The sequence below is a fragment of the Pygocentrus nattereri genome, chromosome 10 (genome assembly GCF_015220715.1).
Source record: "Pygocentrus nattereri isolate fPygNat1 chromosome 10, fPygNat1.pri, whole genome shotgun sequence".
Classification (NCBI taxonomy): Eukaryota; Metazoa; Chordata; class Actinopteri; order Characiformes; family Serrasalmidae; genus Pygocentrus; species Pygocentrus nattereri.
Window position 1 is genome coordinate 8,204,779 of NC_051220.1, and position 23,402 is coordinate 8,228,180.

General features: G+C 40.5%; 1 protein-coding gene across 1 annotated transcript; it reads left to right on the top strand.

The window, feature by feature from the left end:
* The first annotated feature begins 796 nt into the window (after window positions 1–796).
* On the top strand, window positions 797–22,403 carry ccdc6a (coiled-coil domain containing 6a). Its single transcript, XM_017704945.2, has 9 exons — window positions 797–1,200; window positions 4,431–4,580; window positions 10,379–10,507; window positions 11,368–11,471; window positions 12,494–12,654; window positions 13,024–13,180; window positions 14,291–14,391; window positions 17,131–17,252; window positions 20,294–22,403. Exons 1-9 carry the CDS (start codon window positions 904–906, stop codon window positions 20,477–20,479), a joined length of 1,407 nt encoding a protein of 468 aa, XP_017560434.1. The 5' UTR covers window positions 797–903; the 3' UTR covers window positions 20,480–22,403.
* Window positions 22,404–23,402: the final 999 nt, after the last annotated feature.

Consider the following 23,402-nt stretch of genomic DNA (forward strand, 5'->3'; position numbering starts at 1 on the left):
CATCATGTCTCGCTCCATCCACCAACACCACGTTGCACCACAGACTGTCCAGGAGTTGGCGGATGCTTTAGTCCAGGTCTGGGAGGAGATCCCTCAGGAGACCATCTGCCACCTCATCAGGAGCATGCCCAGGCATTGTAGGGAGGTCATACAGGCACGTGGAGGCCACACACAATACTGAGCCTCATTTTGACTTGTTTTAAGGACATTACATCAAAGTTGGATCAGCCTGTAGTGTGTTTGTCCACTTTAATTTTGTGTGTGACTCCAAATCCAGGCCTCCATTGGTTAATAAATTTGATTTCCATTGATGATTTTTGTGTGATTTTTGTTGTCAGCACATTCAACTTTGTACAGAACAAAGTATTCAATGAGAATATTTCATTCATTCAGATCTAGGATGTGTTATTTGAGTGTTCCCTTTATTTCTTTGAGCAGTGTGTATATATATATATATATATATATGACATACTATATATACTGACAAATCATTACGAGTATATTGCTGAATAAAGATTTAAAAATCATTAACACATATATAGCTACAGTTTCTATACCAGCATCTCAAACTGACCAGCTAAGATCAATAGCACCTGGATTTTAAAAGCTTTGCCAGAAATGGTCAGAATGATCAATTCTGCGCAATCATTTGTAATTATTTTCTTAATATTATATTTATCATAAACTATTTGCAGCCGCAAGATCGAAACTACGGGATCGAATCGATTATCAGTGGCATCGCTCGGCCGCCCACCCCTCACTCTCGCGTCACTCCCTCACCGCTCTCGCGCTGTTCTCGCGCACACGCACGCGCTCAGCTCGAGCTGGTCGTGTTTTCTCGCACTTGCAGACGCGCTCTCAAATCGCGCTCCTCTCGCGTTCCCCTTGCCCGGTGGTGCGGCCATGGCAGACAGCGCCAGCGAGAGCGACACGGACGGCGCGGGCTGCAGCGCGTCAGTCCCGCCGCTTTCCTCCTCGTCCTCTTCGGCCGCCTCAGCGCCCGGCGGCGGTGGCGGCGGTAGCAGCGGCGGCAAGCAGGGCGTCGTCATCTCGCAGTCTCGGCTGGAGGAGCTGACGAACCGCCTGGCCTCGCTGCAGCAGGAGAACAAAGTGCTGAAGATCGAGCTGGAGACGTTCAAGCTGAAGTGCAAGTCCCTGCAGGAGGAGAACCGGGACCTGCGCAAAGCCAGCGTAACCATCGTAAGTTAAGGCTGACACCAAGCTGCAAGTCAGCTTCGTATTTTAATTCGCCAGCTTCTTGTTCGAATTTTCCTGTTCCACCTTAAATAGTATTATAATACTATTTAAGGTGGAACGGGAAAATCCGAGCAAGAAGCTGGCGAATCAGGCTTTTACCTATTTCAGCTTCTCGTCTGATGATGACAGGCGCTTCTAACATTAAACCGAGCCCCTAGGAACAAATGTCACTCATTTTCTTGCAACCGATCGGCTAGATTGTCAGGTTTTGTCGCCTTTAAAACAGCAGCACGTTGGTTGCTACGCTAGTCCACCTAGGTTAGATGGCTAACGCTGTTGCTAAGTGTAACGAATGTTATTATTTATTGATTAGCTGATCCTAAATTAATGTAACATATTTAGAAATAGTCTCTGAGTGAACTGAAGAGAAAAAAAAAGTCATTTGTCGCCTTAACGTTAGCGCTTGTTGTTTTGCGATGGAGTGAGTAGCATCCCCGCTAGGTTAAGCTAAGCTAAGCTAGCTGCCATAACAAAGACATTTTAGCCCAGTTAGCTGTGTTAACATTTGCACACGTGTTTTGAAGTGCTGTGTGGACACGTTAGCTCGTTTATAAACTCATTAAAAGTATTAAACGCGTTTGGGAACTGTTATTGTTGGTGTGCGAAATTCAGTTAAATTGAAAGACCCGTTAAGTTTAGCTAGAGTCTGAGTCATCACTGGCAACTAAATCTCTGCCACAGCAGCCAGCTGTCTGACCATCCAGCACACTTAATGGAAAAAATGTGTCGTTTTGGGCTTTTTTTGTGTCTCAGTGAGTTATGAGCTAAGCTGCAGTACTCTATCTTTAGGCCTGAATAAGGCTTAGAACTGTTTTAACACCTGAGCATCATCTGAGTTGGGCAATAGCTGAGACAGTGACCAGTAGGAAAAGTTGGAAAATAGCTACTACCTTACTTTCAGCTGGTATCTAAACTAAGCCAGTAATATGTCTAACTTTATTGCCATGTAGTGCATTATGCAGAGCTGAGAATGATTTAACCCTTGTGTTATGTTAAATATGTATCTCTATTATTGATTGTCAGAAGATTCAGAAAGAAGAAATATGAGAACAGATGGTATATATGCCATATTTAATAATTCAGTAAACGATTTCCTTACAAACTGTAGCATTTTGATAACATTGGTAATTAATATATGCAAAGATTTCCAAATTCTTCAAGATGGCCTCGCTTAAGGTTACTCTCTCAGCCTTTCTGTCAATAATACAGTAAAACAGTGTTGTAGAAAATCACCAAATGACCCAAAATATTGGCCTCTCGTTCTTTTTATTCCATAGGCTGACATTCACTTCTCCATTTGACATGTGTACCATAGCTAATATCAACAACCCAGTGTATGCATTGACAAATGCATGTTTCCTGTGGCTTCAAGTTCTAACGAACTTAGAATGTTCTGATGAAATTTCCGATCAAGTTGCTTGCAGGTCTGATGAAACCTATGATCCAGTGGCTTCCATTTCTTAGGAAACTTAAAATCTGATTGCTTCCAGGTCTTGGGGAACTCTCGATCCAATGACTTTCACTTCTTATGAATATCTCTCAATCCAGTGGCTTCCAGGTCTTGGGGAACTATCAGTCAAGTGGCTTCCAGTTCTGACAAAACTTATGATTCAGCAGCTTCCAGGTCTTATGAAACTCGCACTCCAGTGGATTCCCATTCTTTCAGAACTCACGATCCACTGGCTTCCCATTCTTACAGAACTCATGATCCAATGGCTTCCCATTCTTACAGAACTCACAATGAAGTGGTTTCCCATTCTTACAGGACTCACGATCTGGTGGCTTCCCATTCTTACAAAACTCACAATTCAGTAGTTTCCCATTCTTACAGAACTCATGATCCATTGGCTTCCCATTCTTACAGAACTCACGATCCACTTGCTTCCCATTCTTATGAAACTCTTGATCCAGTGGCTTCCAATTCTTACGAAACTCACAATCCGGTGGCTTCCAGTTGCAGGAGCTCAAAAACTGAATGTCATAGACTCAAGTGACAGCAAATCCTATAGGCCATGGCACCATTTTGGTGGCATAAGAAGCTGAAAGTCTTTTCAGCATGTATGTGTGATGATGTTTATAACAGCGCAAACAAGAAATGTGGGGAGGTTCCTTTTCACACCTTTCAAAACATCAGTACACATCAAAGATGTTTATATTTTAGATCTTCGCAACCATCGCTGTGCATAAAAGCATCAAAACATCACCTTTGTGTAGAGATATTTGCAGACCTTCCAGAACACATCAGTTTGACCACACTTTGCATGTAGGTTGGTTATTCTAAATTAGAAAGTCAAAGAGTGGCCAGTATGGCCAGGTGGCCAGTATTGCGGACATCTTGAAAGTGGAAATGGGTCAAACTAACCAGTCACATAATAGGAAGGTTAAAAGTGAGATCTACCTACTTGAATGTCCCACTGTTCATGATGGTTTGATACTACAAGATAATTACACTCTAATAAAATGCTAAAACCAAAGGGGTGTTGGAAAATAATCTCTTAATTAGAGCATGACAAATGCCCCTGTCTGGCTCTGAGATGGACTGGAGCTGGTATTTGGGTTTCCAGTGTAGCAGAGAATAGTGCAAAGATTACGGCTTTGTCAGGGGCTTACGTTGGTGCCATTGTTTGGTTTAGGTAATTTGGAGCATTTCAGAAAAGCTTGATTGGCAATGGTGATCGGAATTGAACTCCCCGTCACCAGGTCCCGGATCTTGATATGGCACACTGCAGGCTACTGTGCAAATCTGGATCTGTAAAACAGATAAAATGAGCATCACATACAAACAGAGGAACCAATATTGTGTCTTCATGATAAACATTGCCACGGTATGGTTTTCTGGCTATAGATTTTCATCGATCTCGTAAATCACTGTTCAGCTGCAAATAGCATTAAATATGATAGTGAGCCTAAGAACGAAGCTGATGTATAGAAACTGCAAAAACTGCATAGTAATAAGTAGCTGATTGGATGTCGGTCTGTTTTGCCATTATCTTAATTTATTTTTACCTGTTCTTATATATGTTTTTGTGAACTCTTCATTAAAACAAAAATATGTTTCGTAGCCTGTTTTTTAACGTGGCTCTACTGGTTCAGAACAATACATGCTGTGATGCACATGTGAAAATTTGAACTTGTGAGCATGATTTAACTTTGTGTTTGATCTGTGTCTTCAGCAAGCGAGGGCAGAACAAGAAGAGGAGTTCATCTCGAACACCTTGTTTAAGAAGATCCAGGCTCTGCAGAAGGAAAAAGAGACGCTTGCCGTGAACTATGAAAAGGAGGAGGAGTTCCTCACTAACGACCTGTCTCGGAAACTTATGCAGGTGAGTCACCAGACCAGAGAACTGTTTAATAAACCTACGGAAAACATAGACACGGACTGCGTAACAGATTTTCGAGAGTAGGGCTGCTGAGATGTCAGGTGTTGGTGCCAAAGGGTCATACAATCTTTGATTTGATTTGAATAAATGTGCTATTGTTTACCAGTTCTTCCTTTTGCTCTGTAGCAGTTGTTTACTGTAGTTTATGCTGCTATCAAAGCATTAATCTGATCACAGAATCCTCTAATTTGTCACTGCTTGCAGAGAGTGACCTGTTGGTTATGTTCAACCTGCCGCAGATTAAAATCAGGTATCTTATCAGACTGATTGTGTTGATTGTGATGCAGCTAGTCCCAGTAAGTTTCAGAATATCAGCATCGGAGAGTGAATTAGATTAGGCTGATATATTCAAAATCATCAATTGACTGTTATTTATTTTACTCCTAAAGAGCAAAATGTTTAGAGTACCCCTGAGTAACTGTTTATTTCTACATATTGCTAAACTACCAATGTATACAATGTAGAATGTAGAAAAATATGTACAAGTAAAATTTCGGATATAATCATCAGCCCATATCAGTGCATCCGTACTTTCTAGTTTCATGCAAGCGAATGTGCATTGATGTATGTATGGATTTATAGACACACACAAATAAAAATTGTGGCTTTTATGGAGCGATAGGCTGGTGAAAGATCTTTGGCCCATATTAAAAATAAGTCAGGCCACCATACTTGCTTACAGGTTAGAAACTTCTCTAGATCTGTGGTTCTCAAATGAGACTTCAGGGCTCCCTGTGGACCTTTTTGAGAACTATTGCTCTAGATAATGCGTGCAGTTCCTAGATGCAAACTTCTTATGTCCAAAATACTCATGCCCCAGTTTAGAAAATGCACACCAAAGACTGTGGGCCTTCACCTGGCCCTCAGAGCCCTCCAGATGGTCCGCATGAATTCCTTCATTCCTACTTGTTTTCATTTGGGTTGAACAATAAATATGGACTGTCTGGGGTCCCTGAGGATGAGCTTGAGGATCACTGTCCTAGACAAATCTGTTGCCTGATTGTTTTCTGGACCTGGCTTTGGTTTGCATGCATGCATTTTCTGGACTACTTAGTGTTCTGGTTATGTGAGGTCCATCTTGTAAGAACTCGCATTGTCTAGATGGAGCAATGTTTCCAAACCCGGTCCTCAGGGCCCTAGAAACCTCCAGGGCATAAACTCTCTCCACTTCACCCACCTGATAGATTTATGCCAGCCTCTACGTTTTCATAAGGGTTAACTGCCTGAAGACCATTTTTCACAGAGGGCAGCCTTGAAACTAGGGACACACAATCTGATTAATTTTCATGTTTGTGTGTCCATAAAAGTTAATGAACAAATATTGGCTTAACCACAGGGAAGAAGACAACAAATAAATCTGTTTCTGCCTTGTGCTTTATTGGATAGTAAAGATGCACAATTTGTCAGCAGACTGTTATTTTCCAATAAATTAAATTATTAATATCAGATTTATCAGATATAATTACAGCTGTGCAGTACAACTAATGACTTCAACTGTTTTACGCATGCATGCAGTGGTACAGATATAGTCACTCTGCATGGTGAAAATGGATCAGAGAAATTAAATTGTAGCTTAATAGAAATGTTCAGCTGGAGTACAGCGATAAATTAATTTCAGCATTTAATCTGAAATAACTGATCTTTCAAAGTCATGTTTCCAGTTCTATGAGATAGTTGGCATCATTTACCGTACATCATTTTACATGTATAAATGATGTATGGAAGTGCACTGGGGACTTTTTTTTTTTTTTTAAATAGTCAAGCACCTAGGGTTGCACCGATATGGCAGTTTTAGACAATGCAGTTATCTGATATTTTTTCATGAAACATACATTTTTCATGATACAAAAACATTTCTGAATTGTGGAAATTAGGACCATATCTACAATCCTATTTCCAAAAACGTTGAGTTGAAGTGCAAAATGTAAATAAAAGTATGCAAATCATGCCAATTATATTTTAATAGTAAAGAATAGTTAAGACATCAGATGTTGAAACTGAGAATTATTATTATTAGTATTTATTAGTACAATACATTCCAAAAAAGTTTAGGCGGGGTCATGTTTACCACTGTGCTTCATCAGCTTTTCTTTTAACAACACTCTATAAGCGCTTGAGAACTGAGGAGGCTGACTGCTAGTTTTGACCGCAAGATGTTTTCCCAGTCTTTCTTACTTTCAGCTGCTCAGTTTGGGGTCTCCTTGGTCATATTTTTCATTTCATAATGTGACAAATGTTTTCAGTGGGTAACATGCCTGGACTGTAGGCAGGTCAGTTTAGCATCTGGACTCATTTAATATGGAGCCATGCCATTTTAATACATGCAGAATGTGGTTTGGCATTGTCTTGCTGAAATAACCAAGGCCTTCCCTGAAAAAGACGTCATCTGAATGCCACCATATGTTTATTATACAATGTGCGCTAATGCACCCCTATACCACCATGAGTACTGGCTTTTAAACTGTGCACAGATAACAAGCTGAGTGGTCTTTAGCCCAGAGGACACAGCGTCTATGATTTCTAAAAAGAATAAATTTTGATTTGTCGGACCACAGGACACTTTTCCACCTCACCTCAGTTATTCTTGAATTGTTGCACTGTTTGATCATGCAGGCTTTCATGGAGTGGTGAACCCCTCTTCATCTTAACTTCTGAAAGCCTCTCTCGAATGCTTTTTTTATACCCTTTTTTGTTACTGACCTGTTGCCAATCAACCACCAGGTGTTTTTAGCATTACACAACTTTACCAGCCTTTTCTTGCCCCTGTCCCAACTTGTTGGCGTCAAATTCAAAATGGGCATTTGTTTGAGTTTCAACATTTTGATGTGTTGTCTTTGAACTGTTTTCAATGAATATATGGTTTAAATGATTTGCACATCAATGCGTTTTGTTTTTATTTACATTTTGCACAGCGCTCCAACTTTTGAAAATGGGCCATTTACATGTGCAATTTATATCTGTAAAGTTACAAATACAGTAAAATAAATAAAATGCAGATGTTTGTGCCATAACCTAGCTTCACTTGAACATTCTGCTCTTCCAGAATACAATGAATGAACCAGAGCGCTTTGAGATATCAGCAAAATCTAAACTTCTGTCTGATACCAATTTTTTACAAGCAGTTATCTACTGATAACAGTGTGATTCTGACATTATTGCACATCCCTTAAAATGCTATCAGTATCAGTGCAAGGTGTTAATTATTGGTTATTGCTGACCCAGAAATTCCATATGGGTGTGTTCGTGTTGAATACAGTTGCACTTTAAGACTTGTGCACACTGTCCTTCAGCACAACAGTACGAACCCTGATATTTAGCCTCTTCCACCCACAGTTTGGATGAATCAGTGGAATTGGTGCTGGTAGGCCACGATGGGTTTGGGTTCAGTTCTACCGTGAATTTGAACACCCACAGTTTTTGTGGTTTTGGGCAGGTGCTGTGAGTAAGGAGAGAGTGAGTCAGTCTCCAGTTGATCTGACTAGATGACACATTTTAAGGGGGCTGTGTGGGCGTTATGGGGGGCGTAACTGGACAGTGCACTCTGTGTTATGCGTATGAGTGTGAGTGGTTTACTGGTGATTTGCATGTGGCGTATGTACTGTACATGAGACATCAAGTGAAAATGTGCATCTTTTGTTCCTTTTAGTTTAATGTTAGTCAAAGTGGCAAAGAAATAGGGCTTCATGATGAAACCTCAGTTTGGTGGAAGAAATGAGAAATAATAGAAAAGTACACGAACGTAACTTGTAATGTTTCAATTCCCCCAAAAAGGCAGCAGTGCTTGTTGGGGCAGGATAACTGGCACAAGTTGCCTTCTAAGACACAAAATACATTGAAAAAAATGTAAAAGGTTGGCAAATGCATATAATTACAGCCTATAATAAAGGTAAATGTTTGTTGTCTACAAGGCTATATTTCAAAATTAAACCATCTGAGCTCAAGTTCATGTACATTCAGATTTTGTACATAAAGGTGTGGCTCTTACCTTCTGACTGAAATGAGTGATGAGGGGATTTTCTAACTTGACTCCCAGCTCTCCCAGCAAACTGGAATCCCAGACTCTCTACAACTCACTAGCTGTCTTAAGCTATAGCATCTCTGTAGAGTTACTTTCTTCAGAATTCAGAATTGGCTTAGTGTCTGTTTGAATCCTGTGTTGAGAAGTACCTGCTGTGACTTGTGGTTTTTCTGTTCTTTACTTCGTCCACCTTGTCATTTAAAGCAGCTTGTCTAATCATCCATCCCAGCTGGACAGAGCTGAAGCTTCTTATTCGCCATCTTATTTACTCCGGTGGCAGTGTGTAACTGCTGCACCCTTTAAGGTGAAACTTATATGAAGCTGGCCATAAGAAACTGGTTTGGTTAGCCTACAAATCTCTTTTTTTGTCCAGTTCTTGGAGCTTCACTGCAGAGGTTTATGTTCATGGTAAACATCTTTAAGAATACCATGGATTGTGTAATGAAACGTGACCTTGACATGCATGCCTCAGCCCTAGCTTTCAGGCTTCGAGATGGCTGCCAGTGTTTTTCGCTTGAGGCTTTTTGATGGACAAAAGCAAGTTTTTCTTAGTTCATTTGGAAGCAGTTTCCAAGCATTAGCCTTCCAGACTTCACTTCATACATTGATCCCTGTCAGTGGTTGCAGACACTTTCAAATCACACACAGGTTTTATTAGGTGAATGTCATATCTTTATTGCGTTTCCCATAGTGCCTCACATTTGCTCTAGTACGCCTACAGCATGCTTAAAGGGGAATTCCAGTGATGTTTGAGTGGCTTGATGTGAAATGGTCAATTGTAGGAAATGTCTTTACTGTTGTGGTGATTATGGCTTGCAGTGTCTCACAAATATAGCTTTATAGTGTATAGATATAGTTTTATTTACTATCCAAAACAACTACAGAACCTAAATATGTTTATATATGTAATATGTAATGGTGAAGTAGTGGTAAACCTGGAAAAAAAACATGTTGGGGACTGTTTTGCTTTATCTCTGCATGTACCTCTCTGCCAAGAATAGAAAGAATACATTTAAGGCCCAAAGCTCATTTTATATAGCAGTAAATGACAAGTGTGAGCTGAAATCAGGAATGTAGGTTCAGTTTATAGTAGCTGGAAGCACACGATCAAATGATACCTATTCTCTGTGTTGCCTTCTTTTAGTAAGGCAGTCAGGTGTTCTCTCATTCAACTTGATGTACTACTGTAAAACAGGGGGCCGTGTGGGAAGCGTGGCTGGGTGTTGTGGGGGCATCAGCGCAGTCTAAAGTTCACCAAAATAACAAGGCTTTGTCAGGAATTGGCTGCGTTGGGAAGAATGCCAGGCATCTGAGCGGGGTTGTTGAGTCACCACCTCGACCGTATGTGCCTTAGTAGGATGTAGTGACACATTATCTGGACTACGACCAAACCTCCTGTAGAAATAACACGATTGTTAATTTCGCACTGTATATTTATTTTAGTTAGTCACTGTGTACTTTAACCCCTTTAAAAACAAGGAACTTCCATTCTTCACTCTTGGTACATCATAACTTAGTATTAGTTTTATCATAGATTAGTTACTAAATGAATCAGAATGGTTACTGAATAATAGACAGTCAGGTGGAAACTTTTCAGCACATCCTGGAGAGCTTAAGCACATAAGGAAGGTAGAGAGTAGGGAGAGCTATTAAACTGTTCCTTTTCTCGTGTTCATGTATTCATCCTTACTCAAACATAATCTCTCCCTTTATCTTCCTCTAGCTCCAGCATGAGAAGGCTGAGCTGGAACAGCACTTGGAGCAGGAGCAAGAGTTTCAGGTTAACAAACTGATGAAGAAGATCAAGAAGCTGGAGAACGACACTATCTCCAAGCAGCTCACCCTAGAACAAGTACGACGGCCATGTTTTTACACTGAAGACAGACTAAATGAACCATGGAGTTTGCTTAAGGGTTTTGTACATGCTCTCAATAAAACAAACAACATTTGGATGGTGCTGCTTCATCTGGAGGTGCAGATAGGGCTGGGTTTAAATGATTCAGTACTTTTATGGCACCAACCAAATGTAACTAAATACTACAGAGTATCAAAAGTGCATTGTTTCCAATACCTAGGTTGTCAGATGTAGAGCCAATTGATTGTCTGTCTACATTATCTGGACCACCACTAAACCTTCTTTAAATATAAATAACATTTGGCCTTCACACTTTATATTTATTTTAGTTAGTCGTATAGTTAATACTATGCATGTAAATACACTCTGTTAATAAACATAGTATTACAAGGAATTCCACTATTCAAGTTCGAAACGTCTGCATAATTCAGCTGTGTTAACATTTTTCACACTTGTTTGATGTGAAATGGTGTGCCACAGTGGTGGCAGTAGGAACTGCGTTGTCTACAGCTCAGTTGTAGCTACCCAAAGCCATAAGTGAACCTCACATCTGCATGTAATGTATGCATGTATGTAATGTTGATGATGGTAAAATGGTAGTAAATTTGAAAAATTCACTATCCTTTGTTCATTTTCTGACCAAAATCATGTTATTGGTATAAATATCAGATGTCTAATGAAGGCCAGCCTTAGGTACAGCGTATGATGTTACTGCTTTTTTTCTTCATTATAACTAATCAAGTTAAAGAGCATTTCATGGCTATTTTGTTGCTTAATAGCAGTTCCTTGCAGGGTTGGATCACACACCATAGGCACCTACTGCAGCCTGGAGTTGAGTGTGTTTCTGTTTGTTTTAGCTGCGTCGTGAGAAGATAGACTTGGAGAACACTCTAGAACAGGAGCAGGAGGCGCTGGTTAACCGACTCTGGAAGCGTATGGACAAGCTGGAGGCTGAGAAAAGGTAGTTATTTGTTGCCCATTAATTGTGCTGATTAATACATTGCAACTTTGTAGAAGATGGGACACTAGAAAAAGGACATGTGATTGAGAGGCTACTTTTTTTTTTTTTTTTGCTCATGACCCAAACCTATAGCAACCTCTTAATCCAAGTTTAATAGTTTAGTTCACATTCGTTCACATTCATGTTTTGAGAGGGAAGAAGTTAAGAGGTTGACATGATGCCAAAGATATGCATCTCTGAGGGTTCCCTGTTCAGAAAGCACTTTTAGTCAAATGTTGTTGTGTCTGGAAAATCAGCCACTGATAGTGTTGTTTAGACTTTGAAAATCCTGAAAAAAAAACTGAAATCCTCTGAAATCCATGCTTGGAAACTTAATGGAAAGATTGGCTGGTTATGTAACATCCCAGAGTAGAACTACTGATTCACAGCCAGATCCTTCACCAGGTTATAGTAATCCTAGTCATGTTATCTGACCCTAGATCAAATCTTAGCTCTATTGATGAATAGGCAGTTGTACACGCTGCATGCCAGTCTGAATGAAACCACAGTCAAGTCTTTGCATATTTAACTAAATAGAATTTTGCTGTTGCTCCAGCTGTAATCAGTAAAGGCTTTTTGAAACTTTTGTGCTGTAGCAACGAGGCTAATGTAGTTCCGATCACAGGACTGGTTCCCTAACATCCAGCCCACGACTGCACTGGTCTTATTTTAGTATTTAATGTATATAATGTAATTTTCGTATTGTATAGTATGTTAGCCTCATAGCTCCAGTGCAAAACTAAAGAAGCAAACTTCACCAGACATGTCTTGGCTGATCAACTACATTTGGACCAAGAGGAAAAATTTATAACTTATTTTTATTTCCAAACTCCCCCTTTAATGATACAAAGACGAAATGGTACAGATCAGGTTATGCTAATTGAAGCTTGTAGAGTATTAGCCCAAATCAGACATCATTGCTGTTGTTTTATCCTGACCTCCTATTTTATTTATTTATTTATTTACTTATTTTTGATTGGCAGGATCCTGCAGGAGAAGCTTGACCAGCCTGTGTCGGCCCCACCTTCTCCACGGGAGGTTTCCATGGAGATTGACTCTCCTGAGAACATGATGCGGCACATTCGCTTCCTGAAGAGCGAGGTGGAGAGGCTCAAACGCAGCCTGCGCACAACCGAGCTACAGCGTGAGCACCACATACACACAGCTACAGAGCCTACAACATGAGTTACACCCACAAATACTCAGTGTGCTGTTGATGTTGTTCCCCTTGATGTTGCTTTTTTGCTGTTTTTTATTTTTTTGATAGTATGTCAGTGCATGTGTTAGTGGTATGGACCCACTAGAGGGCGCTCTCAGAGCAATGATGTAATAAGTTGAAACAATCCCTTTCGTAGGCCTATCCTTGAGCTTTTAAAGGGGCAAATTGTTGTGTTTTGAAAAACATGAATGCAAGTATTATTCAGTTCAGCTGATGTGCTATGCACTAAAAAGCGTGTTGCTTTTTCTATTTGCTGCTCTTTCACACAGCATTTCCTTCTGTTTGTTCTCACAGACACAGAGAAGAGGGCTCAGTACATTGAGGAGGAGCGGCAGATGCGGGAGGAGAACATGCGTCTGCAGAGGAAGCTGCAGAGAGAGATGGAGAGGAGGGAGGCTCTGTGCAGGCAGCTCAGCGAGAGTGAGAGCAGCCTAGAGATGGACGACGAGAGGTACGGCCGTCTACACATCAAACTCAAAAACGCAAGACTGCTTCTACACAGCCAGACGTTATTGTTATAATATTTTCCAGCGTGACACATCTGCAGGATGTTTAATCACTGTCCTTTAGCAGGTCTGGAAAAGCATGGAACTTAAGTGGACTCAAAATCAGACCTGGAAAAGTATGCAAATTCTGTTGTTGGTGGGATGTAAACTCTAGAGAAATCACAGTGACCATGATTCATTTACTTACTTCAAGTTACTTACGGTCAAATCTAATTATAAAATAAGGGCATGAGGGATTCATTGACAATTTTGTTGTTCATGAAATGAATGCTCGTTTGATCAAACCACAGTTGTTATCTATATTATCTATAATACCAGTAATGTGAATAAAAATAGAAAATAACACTACTAATACTTTGTGTGCATGGCAGCCCAGTACTGAAGTAGATAAACTTCTTTTACATGCACATTCGTTTAAGCAAAAGCTGCAATTATTCCATTTTCCATTCAAAGACATATTACACAGTGTTTGTTTTGTACTTCTGACTCCATCCAAAAAATAAACACACAACACAGCAAGTGCAGGAGCATCTCATACACTGCAAAAAAAACAATTAAATATAATATTTTGAGAAAATATCACTACACAATCACAGTCTATCATCCCAAGTCCTTTCACACTTTATTCTTTCCATTTGTGGTAATTTTAACCCTATACAGTTCGGTCAGTAGGGGGAGCCATGCACTCACAGTGCTCAAATCTCCCTTCTTCCACATTGAAAGTTTCACGAATCAGACACTTTGTCATTAGAGGCGGTCAAGTCTGCACTATTTTTTTTAATGCAGCTTTAGTGCATAAAGGCCAAAGTCTGAAGATAATCTCATTCTAATGTAATCTCAGTGATACATATTACATCAAACCATGTGTCATGGGTTTCCAGATCTTTTCCAGAAAGAAAGAAAACTATACATAAAATCTGCTAAGTTTACAAAAAATTGTGAATAAAGTCTTTCTACAGGAGGAACCTTCAATGGTAGTGATACTATTGATGTTACTGGAGAAAGTGCACGTTTATTATTTGGTCCTATCTCTTTCTGTCTCTCTCTTTCTGTAGGTATTTCAATGAGATGTCTGCTCAGGGATTAAGAGCCCGCACCGTGTCCAGTCCCATCCCCTACACCCCTTCGCCCTCCTCCAGCCGCCCCATATCCCCAGGTACGTTACCGCGACAACCCTGCATCACCTAGCCTCACACCAGACTCGCCAGATTCGTCTTTCTGTGTCCAGTGGGCAGTTCTAACTGAAAGCACTATAAAGTACTTGCCACATATTGATTCTGATAAACACCTAGGGATATTTAGCCTAGGGCTGTTTGGTTTTTCATTTGGTTTGATATTGAGTATTTCTTCATAATTGTCACATGCTTTTTGTAATGCTCACTTCATTTTGAGTAGTATTTTGAACCATAAAGAAAGCTAAGGGCTTATTATGAGTGCTCTGTGCTGCATCTGACCTAAGAAATCTGAGCCACTTCAACACTACAGACGTTGTGTGTGTGTGTGTGTGTGTTTATTTATTTATTTATTTATTTATTTATTGCTACAGTCTCCTTGTTCAGCGACTCTATTCAAATCCACAGCCTTTTTTCACTCACTGTAATTTAACACTGACAATAGCTTTTTGAACTGTTTTGAGTGAATGGCTAGACTTCTTTCTCCCTATCTGGCAAGCAAAATGCATGCGCTGCCACGTAGTTTACTACTTATTTATTTCCTTTGCTGCTTGGATCAAGGAGTGCAGTGGCATAATTGCTTAACCAAACACCTCAAATGTATATCAATATTAAGTAGGGAAAAAGCACATATTATCGTTGTTTTACCACACTGGCCCAATGATATCTCTGTGTTCTTCGGTTTCTGAGAAACTGTATAAACTGATCTGTTACCGTGGAGGCCAAGGATTAATTGGTTCCTCAAACTGCGTCTTTCAACTTGGATCAGAACATTGGGTGATACAGAAAGTAGGCTAATGATTACAGGAGCGTAAAAGGGCTGCTGGCACTCGGCCAGGTCTCAGCCAAATAAAGAAGTGTCTCCGTTATCTCATTAGCTCTTGTTTGAAGAGTTTAAGGGCCTGTTGCCGCAGCCACAGTCTCTCGCTACAAAGATTTTTCAGTGGAGAATCACCGTTAAACATCTCATAGAGATAAGGTGTTGTCTACGTGTGGAGGAAGCTGTTACCAAAAGGTCAACACAGAAATTTAGTGCAAACAAGCCTGAATCATTACTATATGAATTAGATGTACTCTAGCCATTTTATCTCTAACGAGAGTTTGTTTATTCCCTAGTGCAGCATTAAGACAAAGGGGTTTAAGTTAAGAGTCTGTGGATGGTTTACATCAGCAAGGATTACATTAATTAGTTTAGGGCTAATCAAGCATTTGTTAACCTAGGTTTTATTTTAAATCGAGTTGTGTTGCACCACATTTTTACATTTTAAATATGGATTAACATACGTTATCAAAGATTAAATCTGCTTAATTGACTGTGTCTAGCCACCAGAGTATATTTTGCTTTGTCCATCTGAATTTATGTGACCAAAGGCAAATTGTTCAGTAACTTCATGGAATAATTGTACATTTTTATTTATTTTTTGTAAAAGTTCCCTTCAGATTAAAAGAATGTTTTATGATCACACACATTGTTATATGCTTACAATTTACTGCTTAAAAACCAAAAATCTTTAAAAAAATCTTTAAAGTTTATTATAAGAGTTTAAAATTACCATTACAGCCTCATATGACGCCAACCATTTGAATGTAGCTTATGAAATATGAAGGTTAGGAACAATATAACAGTGTGTTTTGGAACCACCGGTGGTTCCAAGGAGTTGAAAATGTTAAAATACACCATATTTCCAAAAGTATTCGCTCGTCTGCCTTTACATGCATATCGAATTGAGTGAGATCCCATTCTTAATCCATAGGGTTTAATATGATGTCGGCCCACCCTTTGTGGCTATAACAGCTTCAACTCTACTGAGAAGGTTTTCCACAAGGGTTAAGAGTGTGTTAGGGAATTTTTGACCATTCTTCCAGAAGCGCATTTGTGACGTCAGACAGTGATGTTGGATGACAAGGCCTGGCTCGCAATCTCCGCTCTAATTCATCCCAAAGGTGTTCTTTCAGGTTGAGGTCACGACTCGCCAGTCAAGTTCTTCCACACTCGCTCATCCATGTCTTTATGGACCTGCTTTGTGCGCTGGTGTGCAGTCATGTTGGAACAGGAAGGGGCCGTCCCCAAACTGTTCCCACAAAGTTTAATGAAATTGTCCCAGATCTCTTGGTGCTGAAACATTGAGTTCCTTTCACTGGAACTAAGGGGCCAAGCCCAACTCCTGAAAAACAACCCCACACCATAATCCCCTCTCCACCAAACTTTACACTTGAAAAAAAAATTAATTAAATTAAAAGAATTAAAGCTTAATTCTTGTTGGTGCAACCCCCACCCTATGTTGTAAATAACTAATTTCCTTATTTCAGCTTAGTTTAGGTTTTAAATGAATGTTTTGGTGAAAAACGTACGAGCTAAGAGGCTAATGTAGCCAACAAGTAATGGATGCTTATGACCAGTTAACACTGTACAAACAGCAACACACTTCGATTTAACTGCATCAGGTTATTAGGTTATCTCTAATAGCTTTGTTTGACTGGCACTGTAAGACACAGTGTTGTCTATAAAAAATGAATGTGTTGCATAACAAACGCATTACATCAGCAGTCAGATCTTGACTGATCAACTACGTTCGATTTTTCAACAAGCTACTCCTTTATTGGGAATTTGTGTTGTGAAAAATGTATTTTGTGTAGTAGAAAGAACTTGTAACAATGGTTTAACATGATTCAGGTGTCGGTAAATGAAGTTGTTGATGACATTTTAATCTTGTTTCGTGCAGGTTTGTCGTACACCAGTCACACGGTGGGCTTCACACCACCAGCCACGCTCAGCCGAGCCCCCCTTCCCCACTACACCCCTCCAGGACTGCACATCCACCCAGGACCCTCCCACGGAGTTCAGGTATACATTTGCATATACGCACAGTACGCGTTCACAAGCTTGCATTAATGATTACTCAATGCTGGCTTGTGCCGTGTAGTTTAAAATGCTGTAAGCTGGACGCCAGAAGATGCTTTGGGGTCATCAAGAAGTTATTAAATGTTAGATAATACTGTAATTATTTGAGTCATTTTGTGACATCATTTGCTGAGTTTATCACCACATGTCAAACACGTGGCCTTCTGGAAGGTGAATTTTATATCTTATTCTCAGTGAGTGTGCAGCTTTGTTGAAATCCTAAACTTTTGAATTCTTGAGGTAACCCAGCGCTGCCGCAGTCCTCCTCTGCTTCTCTTTTGTTCTCTGCTGTCCTCGTGCCTTTGAGACTGTAGGTACTAAATGTAATATGCTGCCACGCCTACAAATACTTTTTGAGTTTAAGCTGCTGCTCACCTGTAATTGTCAAGTTACGTAACGTGCACATGCCGTTCTCTTGCTCCATCTTTTGTTCATCCGGTTTTTTGTTTGTTTTTTTAGATCGCAGTGTTCTTATTGTGCTGTTTTTGTTTTTTTCTCTCTCCTTTTTTTTTTTTTTTTGTCTTCATGTAGCAGTGTCAGTATTCTAGTATGCTAACAATGTGGTGTCCATTCTTCCAGGAGCACAGCTTCCATTGGATATACTGAAAGGACAAACCTGGCAGATCTATTTTAGACTCTACACTGTGTGTGTGTTCACACATGTGCTCTGTTTTGCTTTGTATCAATGTTAGGCAACTTGGAAAAATTGATAGTTCAGGACAAAAGTGTTGATAAATATCTGTATTTTATTTTTTTTTAATGCAGCTTAATGCACTTTTGCACTGCATGGTCTCGACTCGACTCTACCTGGGTTGGTAGAGTTGAGTACCTGGTTCCAAGCAAGCTGAGCCATTGATAAAGGTTGACCTAAAAGCGCCGCAGACTACCGATTAGAAGGACAGAGTCACTGAACACACATGTTAACGTTACCTTTTAATGTCATTTTTTGGAGCTACCAGAATCGTCCCGTCATCTGGACATCTGGATGTAGTTTATCCCCAAACTTTCCTTTTGTCTTGGTGCCATCAGCCTCTTCTGAACAGAACTTTTCTTCACATCATGGCACTTTCATTTGGTGTTGCTATGACAACCAGCTACATTAAAGGGGGTACTGTATCTGCAGTGGTAAACAAAGTGGCTGTTACCCAAAACGAGTCAAGCCAAATCAAGTGGAGCTGTACTATTCAGAAGCAAAGCAGCTTTATTATCCTGCAAATTGAGGCCATTCAGAGTACAGTTACTGTCTGCCTGAACGAGGGGTAGTACTGTAAATAATCTGTTAAACAGAAGAATAATAGCCATGTAAACGCCTGTATCTGATTACGTTTCCAGTCGGAGAGTTAAAGTATGTTCTACACGTGCGTCACGTCTTAGTGGAGGTTTAAAACGTCCAACAGGGCGGGAGCAGAAACTGGTCTGCAGAGGAGGCGAAGGTTATGCTCTGATCTTTAAAAGACGGCGTGCGACAGGCCATCCAAGTTCTGTGTCTCAGAACACGACGTCTTCCTCTTGGCCTTCTTTAATAAGTACACATGGAGCATGTTTTCCTGAGTCTGACATCATTTTAAAATAATTGAAACTCAAGCGCTGCTCGCTGTTGCTCATCTCACTCCGACTGGATGTGATGCTCGTTGTCACACTAACATCTACACAAAGTTGTTCTCCACGCATGTGCATAAATTTGAATTGGATTACTTGTAATGTGCATGAAAACAGATTTTCCATCAGATTGTTGAGTGAGCATAAACACCTCAGTCTTAATCTATACTCGGAATGTGTTTAATTAGATTGGCAAAAATCTTTGTGTGTAAACTGTGTGAAAAAGAAGTAAAACCAAGACTGGTGGTTTGGGTGATGGATCAGTGTGGAAAATGCTTTAAAAAAAAAAAAAACTTTATGCTTAACGATTTCATAACAGTTCTTGATTATCAGTGAATCAATAATTGATCCCAGCCTTAGTAAAAATCCCCCATTAGGACAGACCTTATTAAAAAAAAGAAATTTTACACACACACACACACACACACACAAAATGCAGCTTTCAATGCAAATAGCCAAAATGGTTTCTTTAGGCCTTAAAGCTGCTCTGAAAGGCGCTGGATTAAAGCAGAGCTGGTTGCTATGGGGATGAGTGGTTGCCGAGGGATGTTTGTTTTGGCGACGGAAGGTTCAGGTCCTTTGATGTTCTGTCGTGCCCTGGACACTGTCCACTCACACAGATAAAGCCAGAACAACAGAGAAGCTGGCATCTCTCATATACACAGATGCGGTTATTCTCTCAGTCAGTAACTTCACGTTCACATACTCCGTCAGTTTCAGAGCTGCTCAGAATTGGGGCTGAACAATGTTGGGAAGATATCTGCCATTTTTCTGACGAATTTCACAGCTGAAACTCCAGCAGCACTTCTGTGTCTGATCTACTTTAAGTAGATGACCAACCCAAACTGTGCAGCAGCCGATGAGCTACTGTCTCTGACTTAACATAAACAACTTCAGCAGCACTGCTGTGTCTGATCCACACAGACCAGCACAACACACACTAACACACCACCACCACATCAGTGTTACTACAGAGAATGATCCACCACCCAAATAGTACCTGCTCTATGGGGGTCTTGACCACTGAAGAACAGGGTAACAAATTATGAGAGAAACAGATGGACTACAGTCTGTAATTGTAGAACTACAAAGTGCAGCTATAGAGTAAGTGGAGTTGTTAAAATGGACAATGACTGTAGAAAAGGAGATGGTCAGAATGTTTTGCCTGATCGATGTAAAATGTTATTTTAAAGAAGTAGGCCAAAAAATAAAACTAAAGTGGTGAAATCTTACTGTGGTGTTATGATGTGTACCTGTAATATTATATGTAATTTTATATAAAAACAATGTAGGATATTCACCGTTGTCAGAACAAAAACTCGTATCTCCAGTTTTTTAGTTTTTGCCTTCAGTGACAATTTTCCTCATTTCTCGTCACCACACAGAGGCCGTCCCCCAGGAGAAGCAACAGCCCGGACAAATTCAAGCGCCCCACACCCCCGCCCTCCCCGAACACACACTCCGGGGCGCAGCAACACCCTCCTCCTCCGCCCCCTCCTCCAGCACAGCCAGGGATCCAGTCTGGCCCTTCTCACTCGGCTATGTCCCAGCACCCCCCTGTCCAGCCTTAATGCATGCGCCGCGCACCATCACACGCTAGGCTAGGCTACAAACCACCAAGAAACCAGGCCATCCTCCACTGGGCCACTGCTAAAGCGGGCGAGAATGGGGCGGCTTTGGACGGACTGGGAGAGAGAAAAGTGGACTGTGAGGTTTTAGGAACAGAGAGCGGAGTTGACCGGTGGCTACGTCTTGATTTGGGCTCAAACTCAGCAGTCATGTCACATGTTTTGCTTTAGAATGGAAGAGATGCTTATGAAAAGCATAGAGATTTTGGGTTTTTTTTTTGTTTTGTTTTATTTGGTTTTTTTGTGTTTGGTTTTTTTAGGTTTGCTGTCCAGAGCTTCCCAACCCTGAGCCCTCTGGCTAGCACTGTGGCTAGCCCACAGCTGAACTGGGCATAACAAAACACCTGAGACTGTATCCGGCCATATACTGCTTTTAGATTCTATGATCTAAAATAATCAAGACGATCAAATACATAAGTGGAGAATATCATACTACTTGTAGATATGATGGCAAACAGCTCAGCCAAAGGGAAAGCTCCAGAAGGAGTGAAGGGGAGTGGGAAGTGCTCTGGATAGCTCAGCTGACATGGGAGAGCTAAACGCAGGTTGATTTGTTTATTCGTTTGTTTTTTAGGTTGATTAAATCCCATGTAAGGCTGTTAAGCACAGTGTGTAGAGAAGGCAAAGGCAGGACAGTCATGGAAACTTCGACAGCACTTGTTGCCACTTTTGCATGTGTGTATAAAGCTGAAAGAGTGCAGTGTGAGTGTGCGTGAATTGGTGTTGGAGGAAGTTGCTCTTTTACACTGATCTGAGGCCAGTTTTGCAGGTTTTCGAACTGTTAAGAGGTTTCAGCCAACTCAACATGGCTGTCAGTTCTTAGCAAACAATATGGCCTGGCCAGACGGAGCTGCGGCCATCGAACTGCCCACTCGACGACCCATTAAAGCTGCATGATATGGACAGAATACTAGCGCTGCAGTGATATTGCTATTGACCTATACCTTGCATTGTATTAAAGGGACCTTATTACCTTTAAAGAGTTGTAGCATGGAATTGCGTTTTAAAGAATATAAAGCACGCACCAAACCATACAGGCCACATAACAACCAATCTGCTTGGTTGAGTAGTGTTGGTCCAGTGGAATTGTCTTGCACCTCTTCTTGAGGCTAATTTACATTTTTGACGGGCTTGATTAGGTAGGAACAGCCTGACGTCTCTGCATCTGTGGCATAGTTTAACTACCATGCATAGAAATTTCTCTGTGCGTAATTCCAAACACTCAGAACATACTAGGAGGCCAGTTGGCTTTTGTATTATTATTATTATTATTATTATTATTATTATTATTATTATTATCATGATTATTATTATTTAAATTTCTTTTACTAAGTGCCAGGAAACCTCCAAGGTAAACTACCGATGCAGCAGATGGTGATCAGGGTGGGGTACTTCTTTAAATTCCCCAGCTTCAGAATCCCACATTGTTAAATCAGCTTATTACCAAACCTGTAAAGGTTGTAATTGGGATGTTACAACAAAACCAAAACACTGAATGTGCAGTGGTTCCCTCTGGAACAGAAGAATTTGGAAACAGTGACTTTAGGCCTTCTACGTATAGTTGCCAAAGTTCCTCAAAGGTCTCGGAATCCTGATCTCCACGTCATGGTTCCCAGATCTTCACAGCAGTCTTAAAGTCAAAACTGGCCTCAGATCTGTAGGCATGGGCCGCTCCTCCACGTCTCCTCTCTGTCCACCCCACCATAAGGCACTGGAGCAGAACAGAGGGAAGGACGAGGAAGAGGAAGTAAGTGCCCTCAACTTAACTGTCACTGTCATAAACAAAATGTACCAACAGCAACAGGTGAGATACAAGGTACTGTTGAACAAATTAACCTTGATACGATTAAAAGCTTGTACAAAAACATGACTTTGTGCTGTTTATTAAACCTGAAGTGTAAGTCTTTGGTGCTCTGAGCATTCTGAGCATTCAAACTGCAAAAGCGGTGTCTCAGTATAGCACTTAGTAACTGTGGGTTCAATGAAGGCTGTTCTCTGCTGTAGTCCTTACATCCAAAATATCACAAGGGGCCCTGAGTTGATGTGACTCGCCGCTTCCAGATGTTTGGAAACACCTCTGGGTTCGGTTTAAGGTTGTGCCGAGTTGTGTCGAACAGCTGAGCTCTACCTTAACCACTTATTTCTCAGTCTGCGCATGTGCGAAACAGATGGCGGTACCGGAAACAAGCGATCACCGTTGACGCAAGACGCAGCAAAACACTTGGAGCGACGTTGAAACTGACTACATGCTTGACAAAATGAAGGACTGAAATATTTATCTTTTAGATGATGTATGATCATATTTTTAGGTAAGGTGGTGCAATGTTCATTATAAAAAAGCTGTGGCATGCAGTTTCAGTTTTACGCAATGTTTGTCACGTCTTCTCTAAGTTTATTGGCTGGTTGCAACACAAAGCTGATTGTCTTGACTCCTGTAGTTTCCCCATTATCTGATTATTCAAGTACATTGATTAGACTACTGACAAGTCAGATTTTCTGCACTTATCAGATTATTGAGTGCCTGTAAACACTCATTGCGTGATTAAGGACCACTTTTAATATAATCCAAGCATTTATGTACATAAATCTTCTATATAGTCCTAAACATTCCTACTTTAGGACTCCTAATTCAGTTTATATAATAATATTAAAACGTAGTTTTCTAGCTAGTGTGCTGTAAAATTGAAGGCCAACGAATGGCAAAGACAACCACGGGTGCAAATTATGTAAAAAAAATCAATTTGAAACATTAAACCAAAACAAGTTAAACAGTCAAATTCCCATGTTCCAAACTCTCTTTCTCCCTAAGAATGTCTTTGTTTCTGTGCTTTTGGGGCTGCTATGTAAATCATCTCTGCTCTGACTG

What these genes read in the sequence shown, in the direction of transcription:
- ccdc6a (XM_017704945.2), top strand. Translation starts at nt 904, where the DNA reads ATGGCAGACAGCGCCAGCGAGAGCGACACGGACGGCGCGGGCTGCAGC. An exon ending in TGTCTCGGAAACTTATGCAG is followed by an intron (nt 4,581 to 10,378) that starts GTGAGTCACCAG and finishes ATCTTCCTCTAG; the next exon opens with CTCCAGCATGAGAAGGCTGA. An exon ending in CTAGAGATGGACGACGAGAG is followed by an intron (nt 13,181 to 14,290) that starts GTACGGCCGTCT and finishes CTCTTTCTGTAG; the next exon opens with GTATTTCAATGAGATGTCTG.